The sequence below is a fragment of the Rattus norvegicus genome, chromosome 11 (assembly GCF_036323735.1).
Source record: "Rattus norvegicus strain BN/NHsdMcwi chromosome 11, GRCr8, whole genome shotgun sequence".
NCBI classification, from domain to species: domain Eukaryota; kingdom Metazoa; phylum Chordata; class Mammalia; order Rodentia; family Muridae; genus Rattus; species Rattus norvegicus.
The window spans coordinates 42,278,377-42,297,219 of record NC_086029.1 but is presented as its reverse complement, the minus strand read 5'-3'; the positions used below and the strand labels follow the sequence as shown (position 1 = coordinate 42,297,219).

Here is an 18,843-nt window from a genome sequence, read left to right as displayed (position 1 = left end):
AAGGGAGCCAGCAAGGGGAACCCCACCCATGAACAAGGGTATATAAAAGCCCAGGAGCCTGAAGCAGCATTCAGAATTCAGCTAACTCCAAGGACACAGTGCCACCCTCTCTCTGCCATCATGCCTTTCAACTGCTCCACAAGAAATTGCTCTTCCAGGGCAGTTGGAGGACGTTACGCTGCTCCAGTGGGCCCAGTTACCACAGCTTCAGCCCGTGATGCAGACTGCCTGAGTGGCCTCTACTTGCCCAGTTCCTTCCAAACTGGGTCCTGGCTCCTGGACCACTGTCAGGAGTCGTGTTGTGAGCCTAGTGTCTGCCAGCCAACGTGCTACCAGAGAACTTCCTGTGTCTCCACTCCTGTCCAGGTAACTTGCAATCGACAGACTACCTGTGTCTCCAATCCCTGCTCTACTCCCTGTAGCCGGCCACTCACTTTTGTGTCCACTGGCTGTCAGTCCTTGGGAGGAATTTCCAGCTCCTGCCAACCAGTGGGAGGCGTTTCTACCACCTGCCAAACAGTGGGAGGCATTTCTACCACCTGCCAGCCAGTGGGAGGCATTTCTACTGTCTGCCAACCAGTGGGAGGCATTTCTACTGTCTGCCAACCAACCTGTGGAGTCTCCAGGACATACCAGCAATCCTGTGTGTCCAGCTGCCGAAGAACTTGCTAAGTGCATGAGAGCCAGTGAGCCAGTTGAGTCTCCGTGCCCTGCCAGCTGTGTTTCCAGGACCTTCCTGTATGCTGCCTGAATATTTCATCGTGCTATTGACTGCCAAGTTGCTGGCTGCTAGCTCTGCCCAAGCTGCCTTCGGCACTCTAAAATGTTTCTTGCCAGCACTAAGATAACTTTAAGGTTTGATTTCTGGTTCTGTGTCAGCTTCTCAAAGCTTCCAGAGGCTTCGCCACCTCAGTCCAGTCTGAGGCCTCACGATGCTTCCAGAGGCTCTCCCGCCAACAGCCCATGTCTTCACCTTGCTGCTTTATTGCCTGGCTTCTGCTTTTGTGCCTCGGAAAGAGGGAGCTTGTTGCTGTGTGTATTTCTCAATAAACTCGCATTAGTTGGCATTGCAACCGTGTGTCTCAGCAGACTTCTTTATTTGCTAGGGGGTTCCGTTATTTGCGAATCCTTCTTTGCTGATCAGGTCCTGACTTCCTTCTGCTTCCTGAGCACGGAGGACAGGTGCAGTGATTACGTTCGGGGGCAAGCCAGAGACTGACTACCTTGTGCTTTGTTGTTCAGAGAAGGTGGTCAAGTTAGGGCCGTGGTGAAGCACTGAGATTTGATGACTGATTTGATGTCTACAATTCTCTGAAAATTTGAGGGACCCACAAAATGGCTTCCGTGAAGGTAAAGGAAAGCTGTTCAGGAAGTGAGGGAGTTCAGAGACAGTTGCAGTAGAGGAGCAGAGTTCAGAGGATTTCCTCGTTGAAAGGGCACCGTGGAAACCTTTGACATGACCGGTCCACGATCAACTGGGCTGGAGGGAGATTGGAGAAGGAAGAATAGTGGATTCTCGGCCTCAGGAATAACTGCATCCAAAGGACTGATGTTAGCTATATCAGTCCTTGCTCTCTGGAACAAACCTGCGGTCCCCAGACATGATGAACCAATGATATTTAGTGTATCTGGCAAAAGAGACTTAAGAAAAATGTCAGGGACATTTTATTTCTTAATATTTTTTTCTTCTATGTGGTGCTAAAGACTCAACCTAGGACCTAGTGTATGCTGGTCAACTACTGTACCTCTGAGCCACAACCCCAGCTCCTGTCTTGGTTTGCTTTTACCCTCATAACCTCACTTCCTGCTTGCTTTCCCCTGCAATCCGTATCCTGGTAGGCCAAGCCATCTGGATGGGCGGGATTCCGCTCGCCAGCTCCTTTCACCTTTCATGAAAAAGTGAGGACGGGCTACTGATGGGTCTGCTTTTGCCCCTGTCATCTGTCATGTCCACAGGCACATCTCAATATGTTCTCTTCTGAACTGCTCCAACAGACACACAAATGGACAGTCATTCGACGAAATAGGGACTTCTGCGGGGCCAGCGCTGGGAGCCGCAGATGCCTTTTCTGCTGGCAAGAGCTGCTTTGCGGAGATCCCGTGCCTCATCTTCTGTGGCCTCTGCAGAGTGTTTTTCTTATTTCACTAATGGCTTTTCAGAGGCGAAACGTATAGATGATTTCTATATAGATGCAATGTTTTCAATTTTTTCCCTCTGCTGACTCTCGTCTTCAAATGTCCGTTTTATCAAAGAGCGTTGGATCTCACGTTCATCTCTCACTAAAGCAAGAAATGGCTTTTGCTATGTGCTCATCCCATGTCCCCCCTTCCCCCCATATTTTCTTTTAAAGAATTGCTGACTTTCCAAAATGCCCCAGTTCTTCCCAAAATACAAATATCTCTCTCTCTCTCTCTCTCTCTCTCTCTCTCTCTCTCTCTCTCTCTCTCCCCCATCTGTGTGTGTGTGTGTGTGTGTGTGTGTGTGTGTGTGTGTGTGTAAATGACCCTTTCAAAGCTGCAGCTGATGTGACTCTCTCAGTTTCTCTTATTCACTTCATATATGATTCGAATAATTCAGAGGCTGATAGACTTTTATTCCACTTTATTTTATTTTATTTTTTTGCTTTTCAGCTTTCTAGGTTCCAATGAATGGATGGCGTCTCTTTTACTTATGGGACTGATCAGTGCCCATATGTAACATTGACGTATTCATAATAATATTGAGGCGGGTGTGATAGTGTGACACAAAAGTGCTTTGCTGGGGCTGTTGGCCGTACTAGGGGCAATCGTGTATATTGCGGCAATCTCACCCAGCCGTTCCTGACCTTCATCTCTGCTTGGCAACTTATTATTACTGCTTTGCTATTAGAACACTTTTATTTATACTTGGACTTTGGAAAGTCCTCTCCATTCTTTGCCTTATTGCACAGTATATTTTATGTCTGTCTTGGAGAGCCATCTTGAAGACAGAGATGTGATGGCTCCTTAGCCTAAGGCCTCGAAATGCAATTTGTGTCCGTCTCTCCATCACCGTGGGGTGGGTACAGCTTCTGCTGGGCTGTGCAGGTTTGCTTGCCTCCCCCTTAGCTCGCTCGGGAACCAGAAGCAGTGATAGCATCGAAAGCCTCTGCTTTCAGGAATAAACCGACATAGTATGCGTACCCAGATCTCAAGGGGGGCCGTCCGCCCTTTGATATGAAAGTACAGTCAGCTGTCTCTTGTTGGGAGAGAGGGGGAGTGGCTTTGCTTTTCTGTTTTTTTAAAGTTATGACTGCCTCACAGCTCTAGGACAGGTTGGGGAATCATGTCCTGTCCCCCTCCACACACACACTTGTCTTTGGCCTTGACTGTCTTACCTTAGAAGGATCAGGCCACTTTGCAGTCTGTCTTCTCGATTTATCGGCTGCCTTTGCTCAGAGCGCCCTGTCCTAGCTGTTAGACAGTTTGACAGTATTTCCTCTCTTAGGTTTTCAGTAAATCCACTTACTAAGGCACTTAGTGTGCGTGCACGTCTGGAAGACTTTATGGTAAGTTTGGGGACGCGCATGTCATTTATACTCTGGTTATAACGTAGGTGATACAAATTTTATGTGGTAAAGTACACATGGCACAGGAGTCGCATGATGGATACTTGTAAGTGACCTTTGGTGGCACTCAGTACACCGATCACTTCACTTTCCACCTTCTCAGGCTGGTCCATTCTGTCCTTTATCCTCTTCCTTGTCAAATCCAGAGTTAAATTCCCCACCCCCTCCTCCCTATCTCCATCTCTCTTCTCTGCCTTTCATCCAACAAATGCTAACTCACGCACTTCCTTAGAAGTCAGTTCTTCAATAGTGAAGGGAAGCTTGTAGATGAGCTTTGTCCAGTCATTGTAAGGACTTTTCTTTCTGCTGTGTTCCCCTCTGCAGGCTTCATACTTTGCTTTCTGAGGCTTTGTTTAATGTTACACGTCGATGCTTTCTAAGATGCTAGGCCACTCAAGGCCTCAGGGATGTTATACTGCTTTTCTTCCGTGATGCTTCCTCATTTAAAATGGCAGTCATAACCGAAGGCGTGAGCTACCTCTAGAATGGTTGGCTTTACGTTTGCGTGACGTAAGGTTGTAAAAGTCAAAGGGTTGGCTCTGCTGTTGAACCTTAACCCTGGTTAAAAAACAAAAACAAAAACAAAAACTCATTTGGTCTCTGTGTTTTCATGAAACTTCTACCCATGCTTAGAAACTGTAGGAATTTAGGTGAAATATTTTAATGAGAGAATTTGTGCTTACTTTTAGGGAACTGGAATCTTTTCTTCTTATCACCCCTGGCTTCAATCTCTGTCATCAAATGTGTGGCTTTGAACAGAACTGCCTGATGGGTGTTTTCAGGAGGATTTTTGGTTCTAGAATAATGTGATCTATTCAACTGGGCCTCATTGGTAGTGCACATTTTAAATTATACAACATGATCTTACACTGGGCATTATGATGTCACTGTTTCCCTCAGTCTTACCCTCTCTTCACAGCACCACCGGATGCCTCAAGTCAGTTTATTGCAGCTACCGTGGTCATCTCCCCCAGACTGGCGGTGGTTTAAATAATGGCTTCCATCGGTACCTCCCACAGGCACCCTTCCTAGGCACCTTTCTTTTTCCATCCTTAAGGATAGGGAAGCAACACTTACTCCAAACTAAAGGAAATTTCATCTAGAGCTTACCCCAGAGACAAATTTATAATCGCAAATCCAGAGATTAAGAGATGTGGAGGTTTTCAAATGGATTTATTAAAACAAGGACAGACCTGAAGCTACATGGTGGCCCTCACCCCAGCTATGAATCCTCAGACTTGTCTCTTATCCCTGCGTGAGATTCTGGGATGATTCTGGGGAATGTTTCATTTATGAAATGAAGTCTTCAGGCGGTATGCAAAGCACATGTAATCTTCTGAAAGTCAAGGATTTGGGGTGAGGGACAATTTTATTTGATAAAAAGTCACAGGACTCAGAGGCAGAGAGTCTTGTACTGAACTCAGTTTAACCACACTGACAATAAGGTGAGTCGTCTGATCCTAATGCATCCCTGGCCACTCCTGTAGAAACCAAGGTTAGTACTACTAATGCCAACTTCAAGGACTAGCCCAGGTAAGGCTCACGGCTGTCAGAGATAAACTCCTCAGGGTTGAGGGTTTAAGAACAACAGGACTTTATTTTCTGCATATTCAAATGTGAAGGTGTGTTGCTGCTGTAAGACGAGTGAAAAAATCTTGGCACTTCACTTCCTTCTTTTCCGATCTTCTCCCCCGCAGGGGGTTCCCAGGCGGCTCCAGAGTAGGTGTTTGCACAGGGAAGATGTGCTGTTTCTCCTCACACTGCATAGACACGGTGACACAGAAAGTGACATTTCTAGCCACTAGGCTGCACTTCCCTTAGGAGGGAGGGAACAGGTTCATACAGCCTAGTTGTGGGCAAAGGAAGAAGAGGGCAAGGGTTTTGGGAATGGCTACCCTATGCTTGCCCTCCTGCATCGTGGGACTGGAAGAGCGAAGGGTTTCTGGGGAAGCTTGAGCTGCACGGGGAACCCCAGGGTTGTAGCGGTCTGAAGGACCCCGAGTCCGTCACTCACCAAAGGAAGCCTGCCTCAGTGCACAGCATCTAGGAAAGCTCCCGTGGTGCACTCCTCGCCTACATTCAGGAACTGATAGAGGTGTTTGAGGACCTACCTTTCCAGGAGACATTGCTTTAAAATCCCAAGGAAAATATCGCTACAAAGGGGGGGGGGGCATAAATCATTAGTCAACGGTTCTCACCTATAAACAGCCGATTCTGGTAGTGACTGTGGTGACTGGAAAGAGTTCAGAGAGTTCTGACCTGAAATAAACGGTGATGGGGGCACCGGCCTCATAAAAGATGCAGGGACACAGTTGTTCCCATTTTCTTCTCCTACACATAAGCCAAGTAATTCTGTTTCAAATGATCCAGCCCGGCACGGAACCTCATATTCTAAGGTATTCATCAAGGCCGAGGCCTTACAGTTAGCTTCTGCAACTCCCGCACTTACTGGATCAGGAAACGGTGAGGCAATGACTCACTTCTCCAGTGAAATCCAGGTCTAGGAGGAAGTGGCCTCTAACACGGAGTCGTCGCTGTTGCGAGTTTCTGGCGCCACTGCCGGTCCGTTTCCTGAGGAGCTGCTGTGGAAAGAGGACGCGCTCTGTGTGCTTAGCATCGCTATGAGATTCTGTAGTGTGTCTTCATCTCCTGAAATTCAGAGGTGACTAAGAGTTCTCTACAGACGTGAGCCACATCCTCCTGGTATCTGTGCAGTTCTGTTTGACAGGGTTCCATCAGCCCTCCAGGTAGATGGCATCGTGTTGTAGTAGACATTTGATCTCAATTGAGGTTTCTATCCAGACTTCCATCATTCCGTTCCCAGATAAAAGACACGCAAATTTTATATTTATAAGAAGCCTTAATTAGCTCGAAAGCTGGCCAGATAGTTACCCCTCATACTATTATGCCTACTTTCCTATCACTAACCTCAAGTTATAGCTTGCTAGGTTTCATCTGGGCTGCTCTCAATTCCAATTGGTCAGCCCTCACAGCAGTGTTTTCAAAACCTACCTACCCCATGGCATCTCTCCTGAATCTGCCTTCTTCACTCTTCTCCTGGTCTCTCCTCAGACCCCAAGCCTGGGAATCCAAACACTGCCCATCTCTCTTCTGCCCAGCTATAGGCTGTAGGTGTTTTTATTTGCCAATCAGGGATAACTTGGGGGACAAGATTACATAGCATCACTTGTGTAGTGCAGATTATCTCATCTCTGGGGACAACCAGGCCTTGGAGACCAGTATTTAGCATTACAATACAGAGCAAAAGACCAAACCTTAGCAGCAGCACAGGAAGGCTGTGTGCCCTACAAACAAAGGCCTGCAAACAGGAAGCCCCACTCTCTGCTCCTCCTCACCTACTTTCCTTCACCTGCCATTTTGATCAGCTCAGCACATCCTCACAAGCTCTCTCTCCCCGTGTGTGGCATTGCATTGTCCCTGTTGGAGGCTGGGTCTTGGGACACGTTTTTAAGTGTTGGTGTATCCCACTTGGAATGAATGAATACTTGGGAAGTATTACGTTGTGTATCAAAATACAAATGTAACCAGAGTCCGGATTTTACCTGTAAATGTTTTGTTTGGCGTGATATCAATAGTGGTATAGGAAGGAAAGTTCCAAAGTGCAGATTCTTAAGAAACACAGGTCCAGTTAGACCAACGTGATTTCTTTCCTCTTCTCATGTTGCTGTTCTTGGTTAGGAGTTTCTGGTAGAGGAACACATCATCTAGTTGAGTGCATGTTGTGTGTGTGTGTAACCGTGAAGCAAGTTTATTGGGGGGGAGGAGACTACTAATTTGTGAAAGACATTTTAATTTTTTTATCTTTGGGGACTTCATATATGTTTACAATGAAAATGTTCATATCCTCTTCTCTCTTCCACCTCAAACTTGCCCACAAGTGTCTCTCAACAGAGCACCTTCTAACCCCACGCTTCCTTAGTTTGTTTATATTTTTGGTGCCTCACTAAGTCCAGTCCAGGATGCCTGTATGTGCATGGTTTTGGACCTACCCATCAGAACATGCCCAATCTGCCACTTTAGAAAAGATTGGGAAAAAGCGTTCCTCAGATGCCAACCCAGACAGCGAGTTCTGTTCTATCTCTCGTTCTCAACAAGGATGAGGAGGCTAAGTCACATGATTCTTAGGAGGCAAAACAGAAATGTCATGACTCCTCTAGGACCCAGTATGGAGAAATCACCATGAATCACTAAATTATTTCAGTATACATATATATGTATATACATATATACACATATATGCACACATACATATATACATATACATATATGCATATGCATATATATGCACATACACATACACATACACATACATATATCTGTGCCATGATCAGTCCGACAGGCTGGGCGCCCAGATGCTGATTTGGGATTAAGGCTGTCAAGCCCCAGTGTTCTCTTTGTGCTCTATATGGGTGGCATTCAGTGTTATCCATCATGGCTGCCCTTATTTCTGGTGCTACAGCAATTGGAAATGAACATTAATTTATGAAGAAGTGCAGCTGACCGAGCTTTGTAATGTTCCTGGACTTTTCAAGGTGCTATGTGACATCCACATGCCAAGTGTGCCAAAGACGAAGCCTTTGACTTTTAGATTGGTTTATGACCTTTTTCTTGTTTTTCTCTTTGGAGAATGTATTTCTGAGTAGATGCTATCAAGTGAGTGATGTTCGGAAGCTGTTGACTGGTCTGTTCAGGGTCACAGGGAAATTGATGGTTTAGAATGAGATTAAATCCTCCTCCTGCTATTTCCCTTCGTCAATCTCTCAACAGAAGGCTCTACTTTTTCATTTTTTTCTCTTAACTTTGCATACCTGTGCTGATAGTTGCATCAGATACTGCAGGAGACACAACAAAGGGAGCTTCTGCAACTCTGAGGTGGCTTGGCACAGGAAATCAGGGCACACTCAGGGGACTCGGCAGCAAATCAGTTGCTCAGTGCATGTTTTAATTCAAAGACTATTTGTTGAACATCTGGTCTTTCCCTCTTGTAAAGGTTCTCACAGAGTGGATAGGCAGTCATAAAAATAACGGGGCAGCATGGAATCCCACTCTAGAGATGCCCACTAATATGGACATGGATTCATGGCGGGAAGTGGGTCCTTGGAATTTGTTGGATAACTTTCCCCCCATGAGACGTATGGGAGGGGTTCTGAAGGAAATCTTTGAATTGCTTCTTAATGGAAAAGGACCTGGGTAAGACGTATACACCTGTAACTTCAGCATCTGGGAGGCTGAGACATGGCATCTACACATTTGAGGTAGTTTCAGCTCTATCATACGATTCTATTTTGAAAAAGAAAAAGAAAACAAACATGAACTCACAGGTTCTGTTAGTGTGTGGGGGAAGGAGAGTAGTGTTTGGTGTGGATCAGGAGGGGGGAGACCGTAGGTGCTCAGAAAACAGTGAGCTCCAACGTGACTCTGAACATATGACTATTAGGGAAGGAGGAATACATAGAGATATATAAGTTCAGTGACTGCATGATGCCACAAATACAGATGAACACAGCTTTGTCCTTCCATAGTGTCAGAACTTTTTGAGTAACAATAAATTTACAAGGCAGAGCAAATTTTATGATTTTTTTCATACAGTATTTTTGACCATATTCTTTATCCTCCCCCAACTCCCCCAGATCCTCCTCACCTCCCTACCCACCCAACTATGTTCCTTGTCTCTGTCTTTCAAATAAATTTCAATGGCAGTGATTTGCCAGATTATCTGCCTACCATGGTAATTTGGCAAAGGTGAATGAAGGTTCTCTTATTTTAGCCTTTAAAAAAATTAGTTAAAACAGACTTGCTCAATTCCCCTTTTCAACTTGTTTCCCATAAACCCTTTCCATGCCCCTCCTCTTCCTCTCAAATTCATGTCTTCTCTTTCTTTTGTTATTGTTACATGCATAGGTGGACCACTATACATATAACCTACTGGGTCTATTTAATGTTCCCCACATATATGTTTTTTAGGGTTGACTACTCGAGACTACACTTCCTGATATTCTGTCCTTCCCTGAGCCTTAGGTATAGAGGTTATATCATGGATGTCTTCCTTGAGACTGAATTCGATAATTCAGTTATTCTCTGCGTTTTGACCAGTTGTAGCTTTCTGTAATGGTCTCTGTAACTTCTTTGATAAGACAAAAGGGCCACACTTCTCTGTGAATTTAAGGATAAGTATTTGGAATGAAGTTAGAAGCTATACTGGTTTAGTAGTACAGTCTCCTCCAGGAGTCATGACTTTTAATAATAATTCGTATTATAGCACACATAACACAGTTAATATATCTTCCTGTGTATGTATATATGTGGTTAGCAAGATGAACATAAGTTAAAAGGCTATAGCTGATTTTAAGTTTCATAAGTATGCTAATAGGCATGCTAATAGAGTCTGTTTTGATGAGAAAAGGGGCCCAGAACCAGCCTCAGGAAAGATGCTGCTGCTTTTGGACCTCAGAAGAGTCAGGCTTGAGAGTGAAAGTGCAGTCAACTGCAGAGAAATCGTGACTGGGTATGCAGCAGGAAAAGGAAGGCTCCAGTCCAGGCGGGTGGACAGACCATCAACTGTCAAGTAGAAACCCCGCCTAGTCCTTGGTGATGACATCACTTGGAAGTGGGTGGGGCCAGCAGGTGGCTCCTCCTCGGCCTGCCCACCCTGGCCTGTCGGTCACTTGTTATGTCGTTCTCATCACGTGAGTCCATTTCTAACTTGTCCTTGACTCCCATCATGCCCTGCGGCAGACTTAGCTGTGACATCACACTTGTGTCATCACCTGTGCCCCAACAGGAAATAAAGTATTTTTGAAACCTTAAAAAAAAAAAAATCCCAGAGAAGTTGCAAGTCCTCATCCTGTCAGTTCGTGATCTACCCTGGGTGTCAAGTTGGTGCAGCCCCTCTGAAACGACATTAACTGTCCATCATGGCATTTGGGTTTGAGCGCTGCCTTTCCCAGGTCTGTTGTGTCTGCTGAGTTCTTAGGCCTGGTTTCCCAGATACAATTTTAACATGTCCATGTGCTCCTATATTCTCAGTTCAACCCGATGAAGTTACAGGGTGGCAGCCTTCCTACCGAAGCAACTCATCGATCAGTGAGCCCTGCATGGGCAGTGCAGGCCCGATGAGAGTGTTTGTGGCTTCAGGCAGGATCTCAGTCATTCTCTACTCTCAGAATGGCGTCAAAAGCTGCAAGAAAGATGGAGTCTCTTGGGACAAAGCCCAGCCTGGAAAAAAACAAGAAGCTCTTGTATAAACTATAGGGTCTATTAGAGCAGGGTGTAGCCTGTCCTCATCGTCAAGAATCTCTGTTCAGAACATCCTGAACGCATTATAATACTTAATCTTTTAATTAAAGAATAAAGATTAATGGGAGGGTTTTAAGAAGCTCTTTGCTGCTTAGCAGATACAGAAATAATTGAGCCTCAAAGAAGGCTTTGAGATTCCTACTCCAGAAGACTGAATAGATAACAGACAGAGGACACAGAGTCAGAGAGAGAACACAGAGACAGAGAACACAGAGACAGAGAACACAGAGAAATAGAACACAGGAGAAACATGGTTTTTATTGTTGCTTTGAGGCCTCTGGTGATTCCCTAGTTGGGTGTGATTATGTCCCGGCTGGATCCTCACATGTATTTGCTATGTTATTCTGATGTGGGTATTGCTGTAGGCAGAGGCGAAGGTTTGATTGAACTCATTGAGATTTGCATGCAGACTGTTTTAAGAACAAGGGATGGACTTCCGTACCCATTGTTCCAGCGCCTCACCCAATGTATATTCATATTTACAAATGCTCCAGTCTTTGACATGGCATGACATAGTGTTTACACATGGCCTACACACCCTTTCTCCCACACTTCAAACTTCATTAGCTTTCTAACAATATTTCTAACAACATAAAGTATAAATCCTATGTCCATGAGTATATATATATATTCATGAAATTTAATATGTGCTGATTACAGATGCCATTTTTATTTAGCCTTCGTTATTTCTATCTGGAGTTGAATCTCAGCTGCTTTGAACAATAGATTGTGTACCTGCTGGTCCCTTGCTGTACCTAAAGTGTGTGTGATTCTTCACTCAAAGTCAGGTAAGTCTTGAGTATCATGGATAATATAAACATTAGGTTGACAGTGGTTCAGCAATGATGCCCAAAGCATATTCCTTTGGGAAATGTCAAAGTGTATGAGTTTAAAAGCTTAGCCATACCCACCATTTCCAGAAATGTTTCAATTTCTGTGTAAAATTCAGTGAAATTTTTAATAGCTAGAAAGTATTGCTACTTAAGATCAAAGGAAAAGGTTCTTCTAACCACTCAGCGAAGGTTTTTAGGTGGTTAAACACTTTTTTCCTTGTTTTATTTTTATTGTCACAGAATAATTGTACATATTTATGAGGTACAGTGTGATGCTTTGGTATATCCACGTACAGAGAACCATGATAGAATCAGGGTACTTGGGATAAACATTGCTTTTGAAGCCTGAGGACAATTTTATTAGAGTTGAAAAGACAAATGCCCCAGGGCGGGTGAGCTATAAATCTCAGCAGCTGCCCAGAGGAGGAGAAAGGACAGAAGGAGGAAAAAATAGCCCTGCTGTTTAAATCAGCCTGGAGGTCAGAGATGTGGGACACAAATAGCTCCCCAATGGTGGGGAGCGGGGTTTAGAGAGTCAGGAAGCCCAGAGCTTCAGAAAAACCATACTTATGTTCTGCCCAAAGTAAGAGAGGTGGGGTAGGGGGAGGGATTGCAACGCTATGCTGAAAATATCCCTAACCTCCTGCAGCTGAGAGCCAAACTACTTAATAAGAAAAGGAAAAAAATGATATAGAAAATAAGGAACTGGTTCTCTTCACTCCCCATCTTTCTCTTCCAACACAGAGACTGGACTCTGAGGGACCCTAGAGCTTGCTTGGAGCTTTGGGTTTATGAACGTGCTGTATTCATGGGAGAATAAACGAGCTTGTTGAGAATAAACAGAAATGTAGATGCATAGATGGGCACCCTTCTCTGGCAACCTTTCTAACGCCTGAGCCTTGCCCTGTAGCTTTATCCCTTGCGAGTGAGAGACAGAGTGGCTATGTGTCTCTGCCTCTGTACTCTGTTCTGAAATTGATATCTATTGAAGAATCCACAAATACCAATCTTCACAGTCTCACTCATCTGTCTTTAAATTTAGACTCCTACACTCCTGTTCTATACCCTTTCCTGTGTTGTGCAAAGGATGCTATTCACTCTGCACATAGTTTGCGTAATATGGTAAGGTAAAGCCTCTTTTCCTAAATGTTTAAGAAATGTCAGCATCTTTTCTCTTTTCTTTCCATTTTGAGGACTTCCCGGTTCCTGCATGCAATGCTGTACTTCCCCATAAAAGCAATGGATTCCACTTAGATGATGTAGTTGTCGAACATTATCATTTACTTGCACTGACTCATATGGTGACTGCCATTTGCCTAGAAAAAGGCATTTTCTTCCATGTTCCCACAAGAGTTGTTGCACAGAAGGCAGGGTGACAACATATCAGAACAGTGTTATCTGAGCCCGGGTTCTGAAGCAAAGGAATAAACAGCTCTAAGTAATCTTAGCATATACATCTCTTAAGTGTGGAATGAAATGTAGAGTGTATAAACTTTGTTTTTCCTCCTAAAATAGGTTTCAAGACAAGAGGCCCATTAGATACACACTCTACAAGTTTGCCTTAAGACTTATTTATATACTCAGTTTCACTTGAGTCAGTTTTGTTAAAATGTAGTTTTACATAGTAGCCACTTAATGTTTTCTTATCTTCAGTATGTATCAATATTCATGTTTTAAATGTTGCATAATACAGGTGACTGTATGTTACTGGCTAATCAAAATCATTTATTGAATTTTGGGGTTCAATCTGTGTACTCTCTGACTCTGGCAAGATATAACAGCTTCTTATAGTCTTATTTAATAAATGTGTTCTTTGTCATTAAGTGCTGTATCTGAGCTCATATGAGCACCATACATTTATGTGGTGCAAGTAGGGGTAAGTATGTGTCTAACTGATTTGAAATCTAATTGTTTTTGTTTTCTTACATTTCACATCCTCCATGCAGAACTGAGGTTAGCAGTTGTTGGTGTGTGTGTTGGGGGCAGGGATAGTGAAAGAGAGAAACACCAAATACTTAGAAAATGATACAGAGATGTTTGGGGAGAGACAACAGATTTTAGTAACATGGATATTATCAGTATTTATAGAAAATTAAAAATAGTACATTGCACAGGAAATATGACCAAACTTGGCAAGCCACCATGTACAGTTGAAAACCTGCTGTTTCTCTCTCACCAACATATTTCGATATTTCTCTATACTGACAATATCATTTTAGCTTAGTATGTTTTGATAGATCTGCATTGACCTCACCTTGACTTTTTATTTACAATAAGCAGCTGATACTATTGCCCAATTAATTTTTAATTGACAATTTTTTTATTTTTGAGAATTTCATACATAAGTACTGTATTTATACCATTTATACCCTGACTCCTCCAGTGTCCTTTTTTCTTTCCTTTGGAACTTATGATCTCTTCAGTTGTTCACACACACACACACACACACACACACACACACACACACACACACACACACACAGAGAGAGAGAGAGAGAGAGAGAATTGAGTTTGTGTAGTGTTGCTTGTGTGTGTGTGTGTGTGTGTTTAGGGCAGATGACTTGGGACTGGGTAACCTATCAGGGGGATCAGTGCTGGAGAAATATGATCCATCTTCTCACAGGAGCTTCTGATTGCTTATAGCTCTTCATCTAAGGGAGGATCCTTGTCAAAACTCACCCCTAATTTATTACAACTCAATAGAATTTCCTTTCTGTTCAGTGCTACCTGGCATTTTTTGTGACTCCTTCTCTCCTTCCTGATGAAATATAATGTGAAGTTTGCGGGGATAGAAGCTGAAGAATGGGTACTGGTTATTTTTGATGACAACCCTCATGTCAGTGTTTCAGGGTTAGTGTGCACTTGGTGTGAGTTGATGGTTAAACAGAAGTGTGTGCAGTGGTGAAGGAGATACGTCCAGGTGGAATTGTTCCTCTTCCAGTCACTCTGACGTCACACCGAGGCTGTCACTAGTGTAGAGGGTGGTTTGTAGAGTTGTTACTGACATGATTCAACACCAGTCTATTACACATTGAGCATTCCTAATGCAAACAGTCAAAATTCTATACATTCCAAAATCCCCAAATTTTTCTCAAGTAACAAGACAAAAACTCTATGCCCAATTGCCCCTGACTATTTTCACTTTTCAGGGCATAGTCCACTTCGGCCCTTCCAGGCTGAAGCAGTAACTACTATTATACTTAGACTTTGGTTTAGATCCAAGATAACTTGTCATGTTTGTACAAATACTTCAGACTATGTGAGAAATGGGATTCTTTTGGCTGAAAGGATTTTATAGAAGGGATGAGCACATTAAGTCTGATCAATTTGTATGCCAGCTCAATAATGGTTTTTTATTCAAATGCATGTCAATGCATTTTTGAATTTAAAAGGGGAGGAAAAAAAATTAAATGTAGCTAAATTTTCCAGAGTAGTGGAAAGTGCTAGAATCCAAGGAAGGGTAAGACAAGGTGTCATAAATCTTTTTCGTAGAGAGATGAAACTTGGAGATATCAACAGCACGTGAGGAAGAAGAGCAATCCTGGCTCTTTTATAGAATGCTCACACACCGAAACTACCAAGAGCGTTCCAACCATCGAAGACCATCTTGATTAGAAAAGAGGATGGTTTTATTTATCTGTTCTTATTTTTATAAAGATTTATTCTATGTGGATTTGTGTATTTATTTGCATGTGCATGTTTATATGTAAATATGTATGTAAATACATGTTTATTTATGTGTATTTATGTAGGTGAGAAAAGGGTGCTAGAGCACTTGCAGCTGGCGTCACAAGTCTTTTGAGAGGCCAGCTTCTTACCTGGGCACCACGATCCGAACTCTAGTCCTCATGGTTGAGCAGCAAGCACTTTAACCACTGAGCCTTTTTTCAACCCCCAGAGGATGTTTTTAATAAGGGCAAGTGTGGATACAGATGACATAAACAGAAGTAAAACAAGTACAAGATAAAAGTTTCTGGAACATTCAAACTAGATAGCACTGAAGACAGTGTTTTTACCAGCATTCTCACCAATGGGATTGGCAGTCCAACTAACATGTGATTGTGAGTTCCCGCTGTTGAACTCTGTTCCTAGAGGAGTGTGGTATTTAGTGCTCTTGGAGTAGGGGGAGGATCAGTCTTTCTTTTTTATGTCATGGATTTAATTTTACAATATGAATTTAGTTTATAATAAAGGAATACGACAGAAAACAGGCAACAGTTTAATTGGGTCTTGTAGCACTCACTTGTGATCATGGCACTGGGAAGGAAGAGGCAGGAGGATATCTGTGAGGTCAAGTCAAGCCTGCTGTACCTAGCAAGTTCCAGGCTAGTTAGAACTATATAGCAAGAATCCATATTAACCAACTAACCAACCAACCAACCAACCAACCAACCAAACAAACAAACAAACAAACAGATAGACAGACATCGTCCAGTGTAGTATGTGAGACAGTGAAATGCAATGGACATGGCAGACACATGAAGGATACGGAAATACATGACGGCTTTATAAAGAAAAGAAGGAGCAGCCAGCATCTCCACTTGGTCTTTTGAGGTAAACCGTGCACAAAGAGGAACTTTGCTCATCAGGAATAGGGTAAGCAAGAAGGACTTGGCAGCCCACTACCTACATTGCAGACACTGAAGTAATTTACTTTATCCTGTACCTGCCTTCCTGCATAAAGACATCAACCTACACACACATGCACACACACACACACACACACACACACACACACACACACACACACACTTAAACATGTTCAGTTAAACAAAATAAATTGAAACTTTTTCAAATCTTTAGAAAAATACAAATAACAGAGCTCAAGAATCTGGCAGTCAGTCGCCTGCAATACATTTGCACGAAAGAGGTCAACTCCTAGGTATGTTATAGTCAAATTGTCAAAGGTAAGTACAAGGCAAAGAAAGAACTCTAAGGATAACAATGTCACACCACACACAAGGGAACCCCCGTTTAGACTAACAGTAAACATTATGGCAGAAACCCTACATACCTCGAGAGAAAGAGATGATATGTTCAAAGCCCCGAAGAAAATAAAGCTGACGACTAAGAATTCTGTGACTGGGTAAGATACCATCAAGAAGTGAAAGAGGAAATAATCTTAAAAACAAGACTTAAGTAAAGCAAAAATGGAAGGAATGTAATTACCACCAGACCACCCTACAAGAAATGTTTAAGGGAATCCTATGCTAGATGTAAAAGGATAATGTTAGTAAGAACCATCATGAAGATATATGAAAATTCAAAATACACCAATAACAGGCATGCAGGGCAAAAGAGAGTGAAATGGAAACGATGGTCAACCAGCAAGTGGCCAAGGAGTAATGAACACACAGAGCAATCAGAAAAAAATTAACAAAATTGTGAGTCCTTACCAATAACAATTTTGGATCTAAAGGGATTAAAATTTTGAATTAAAAGACATACATTAGCTGAGTAGACCACAAAGAAAAAAATGTACACTAGTGATGTGATATGTGCAAGAAACTTACCTAACACATACATGCATACATACATACATGCATACATACATACATGCAAACTTACAGACATACATGCATGCATGCACACATACATACATATACATACAGAGAGAGCGAGACAGAGAGAACATAACAGAAAATCATACACCATGCAAATAGAAACTCAAGGTAAGCAACAACTACTATAAACTTGATTAAAATCACCTATCTTCAGCAATACCGAAGGGCCTGAAAACGGTCCTTTAAAATGGAACAACTCAGGCGTCCATAGAAAAATACCATGTGTTCTCATTTTAATGGAGAAGTTAAGTTGGTCTCGGGGAAATGGATACTATAATAGTAGTTATGAGAATCTGGGGAGGTTATCCCAGAGGAGTCTATGGAGAAAGGATAGTTAATGTGGCAGAGTGAAGCTAGGGTAGGGGAGGTAATTTCTTTTTTTTTTTCAATTTTATTTTGTTTTATGTATTCACTCTACTTCCAAATCACAGCTTCACTTCTGCCCTTTTCTACAATCCTTCCATCATCTATCCCCTTCTCCTCTGAGTGTGCGGGGTTTCCCCTGCTTTTCCTCCCCACTCTGGCACTTTCTCTCCAACTGAGGCCAGAAAAGGCATTCCAGGGAATAGAACAGCTCCCAAATTCAGGCAACTGCTTTTAGGATAGCCCCCATTCCAGTTGTTCAGGACCCACGTGAAGGTTAAGCTGCATCTCTGCTACATATGAGTGAGGAGGCCCAGCTTATGTATATATTTGGTTGGTGGTTCTTACTCTGAGAGCCCAAAGTGTCCAAGTTGACTCTTTCAGTCTTCCTGTGGAATTCATATATCCTTGGACTCTGCAATCCTCCCTCCTATTCTTCCATAAGAGAACATAAGCTCCAGCCACTCTTTGGCTATGAGTGTCTTTACCTGTTTGAGTCAGGTGCTGGACGGAGCCTGTCAGAAGGTAACATGCTTCTGCCTGCAAGCATACCAGAGTGTCCTTAGTAGTGTTAGGGATTGGTGTTTGCCCATGAGAAAGTCCTCAAGTTTGGCTGTTTGCTGCTTTTCCATTCCTTCGTTCTTTGTTCTATCCCCAGTGCCTGCATATCCTGTAACTAGGATATATTTGGGGTGAAAGTTTTGTGGGTAATTTCTACTATAGAGTGAGAGAATCATGATAGGTAATAATTAGTCACTTCAAAGAGCTGTTAGAGAGCATCACAGTTGTTGCCAACAGAGTGAATTCATGAATATCTGGAGTGATGCCACACCCATTATCTTGATTGGATCACGGTGTATCACACACATGAATTAGAATGTCCCAGGCTTGTGTACATGCATATATATGTGCGATGACCCTGCATCAAACAAGACATATATATTATATATATAATTGATAATATATTGATAACTTTATTTATTTGACAGCAGATCTTCATGATTGGAATCACTGTTGGTTGTCATGATTGTTTCCTAGAACAGCAAAGACAATTGGAGGCCATATTTGACTTGATTGCATGAAAGCATAGTAGGACAACTGGAAGTAACACACCGTTCCTAGACCCAGCCCGTGTGGCTCATTAGTATTGTCTCTAAACATATAGAAAGAAAAAAATAA

General features: G+C 42.8%; 2 protein-coding genes across 4 annotated transcripts in view; both read left to right on the top strand.

Annotated features, from left to right (window-relative positions):
* Positions 1-18,843, top strand: part of LOC108352304 (uncharacterized) — a 300,039-nt gene that overhangs the window by 129,574 nt on the left and 151,622 nt on the right. Inside the window, exons 1-3 of one of the 3 annotated variants that reach the window (XR_594999.4) lie at positions 4,212-10,555; positions 11,582-11,692; positions 15,230-15,408. The exons of 1 other annotated variant lie outside the window; for it this stretch is intronic. The gene's annotated coding sequence lies outside the window, so the exon portion shown is untranslated. Of the gene's footprint in view, positions 1-4,211; positions 10,556-11,581; positions 11,693-15,229; positions 15,409-18,843 lie in introns of those variants that run through there. One more of the 3 variants, XR_005491175.2, reaches the window with a different exon arrangement.
* Krtap11-1 (keratin associated protein 11-1) lies at positions 69-1,073 on the top strand. The gene has a single exon (NM_001399002.1). It carries the CDS (start codon positions 121-123, stop codon positions 670-672), a length of 552 nt encoding a protein of 183 aa, NP_001385931.1. The 5' UTR covers positions 69-120; the 3' UTR covers positions 673-1,073.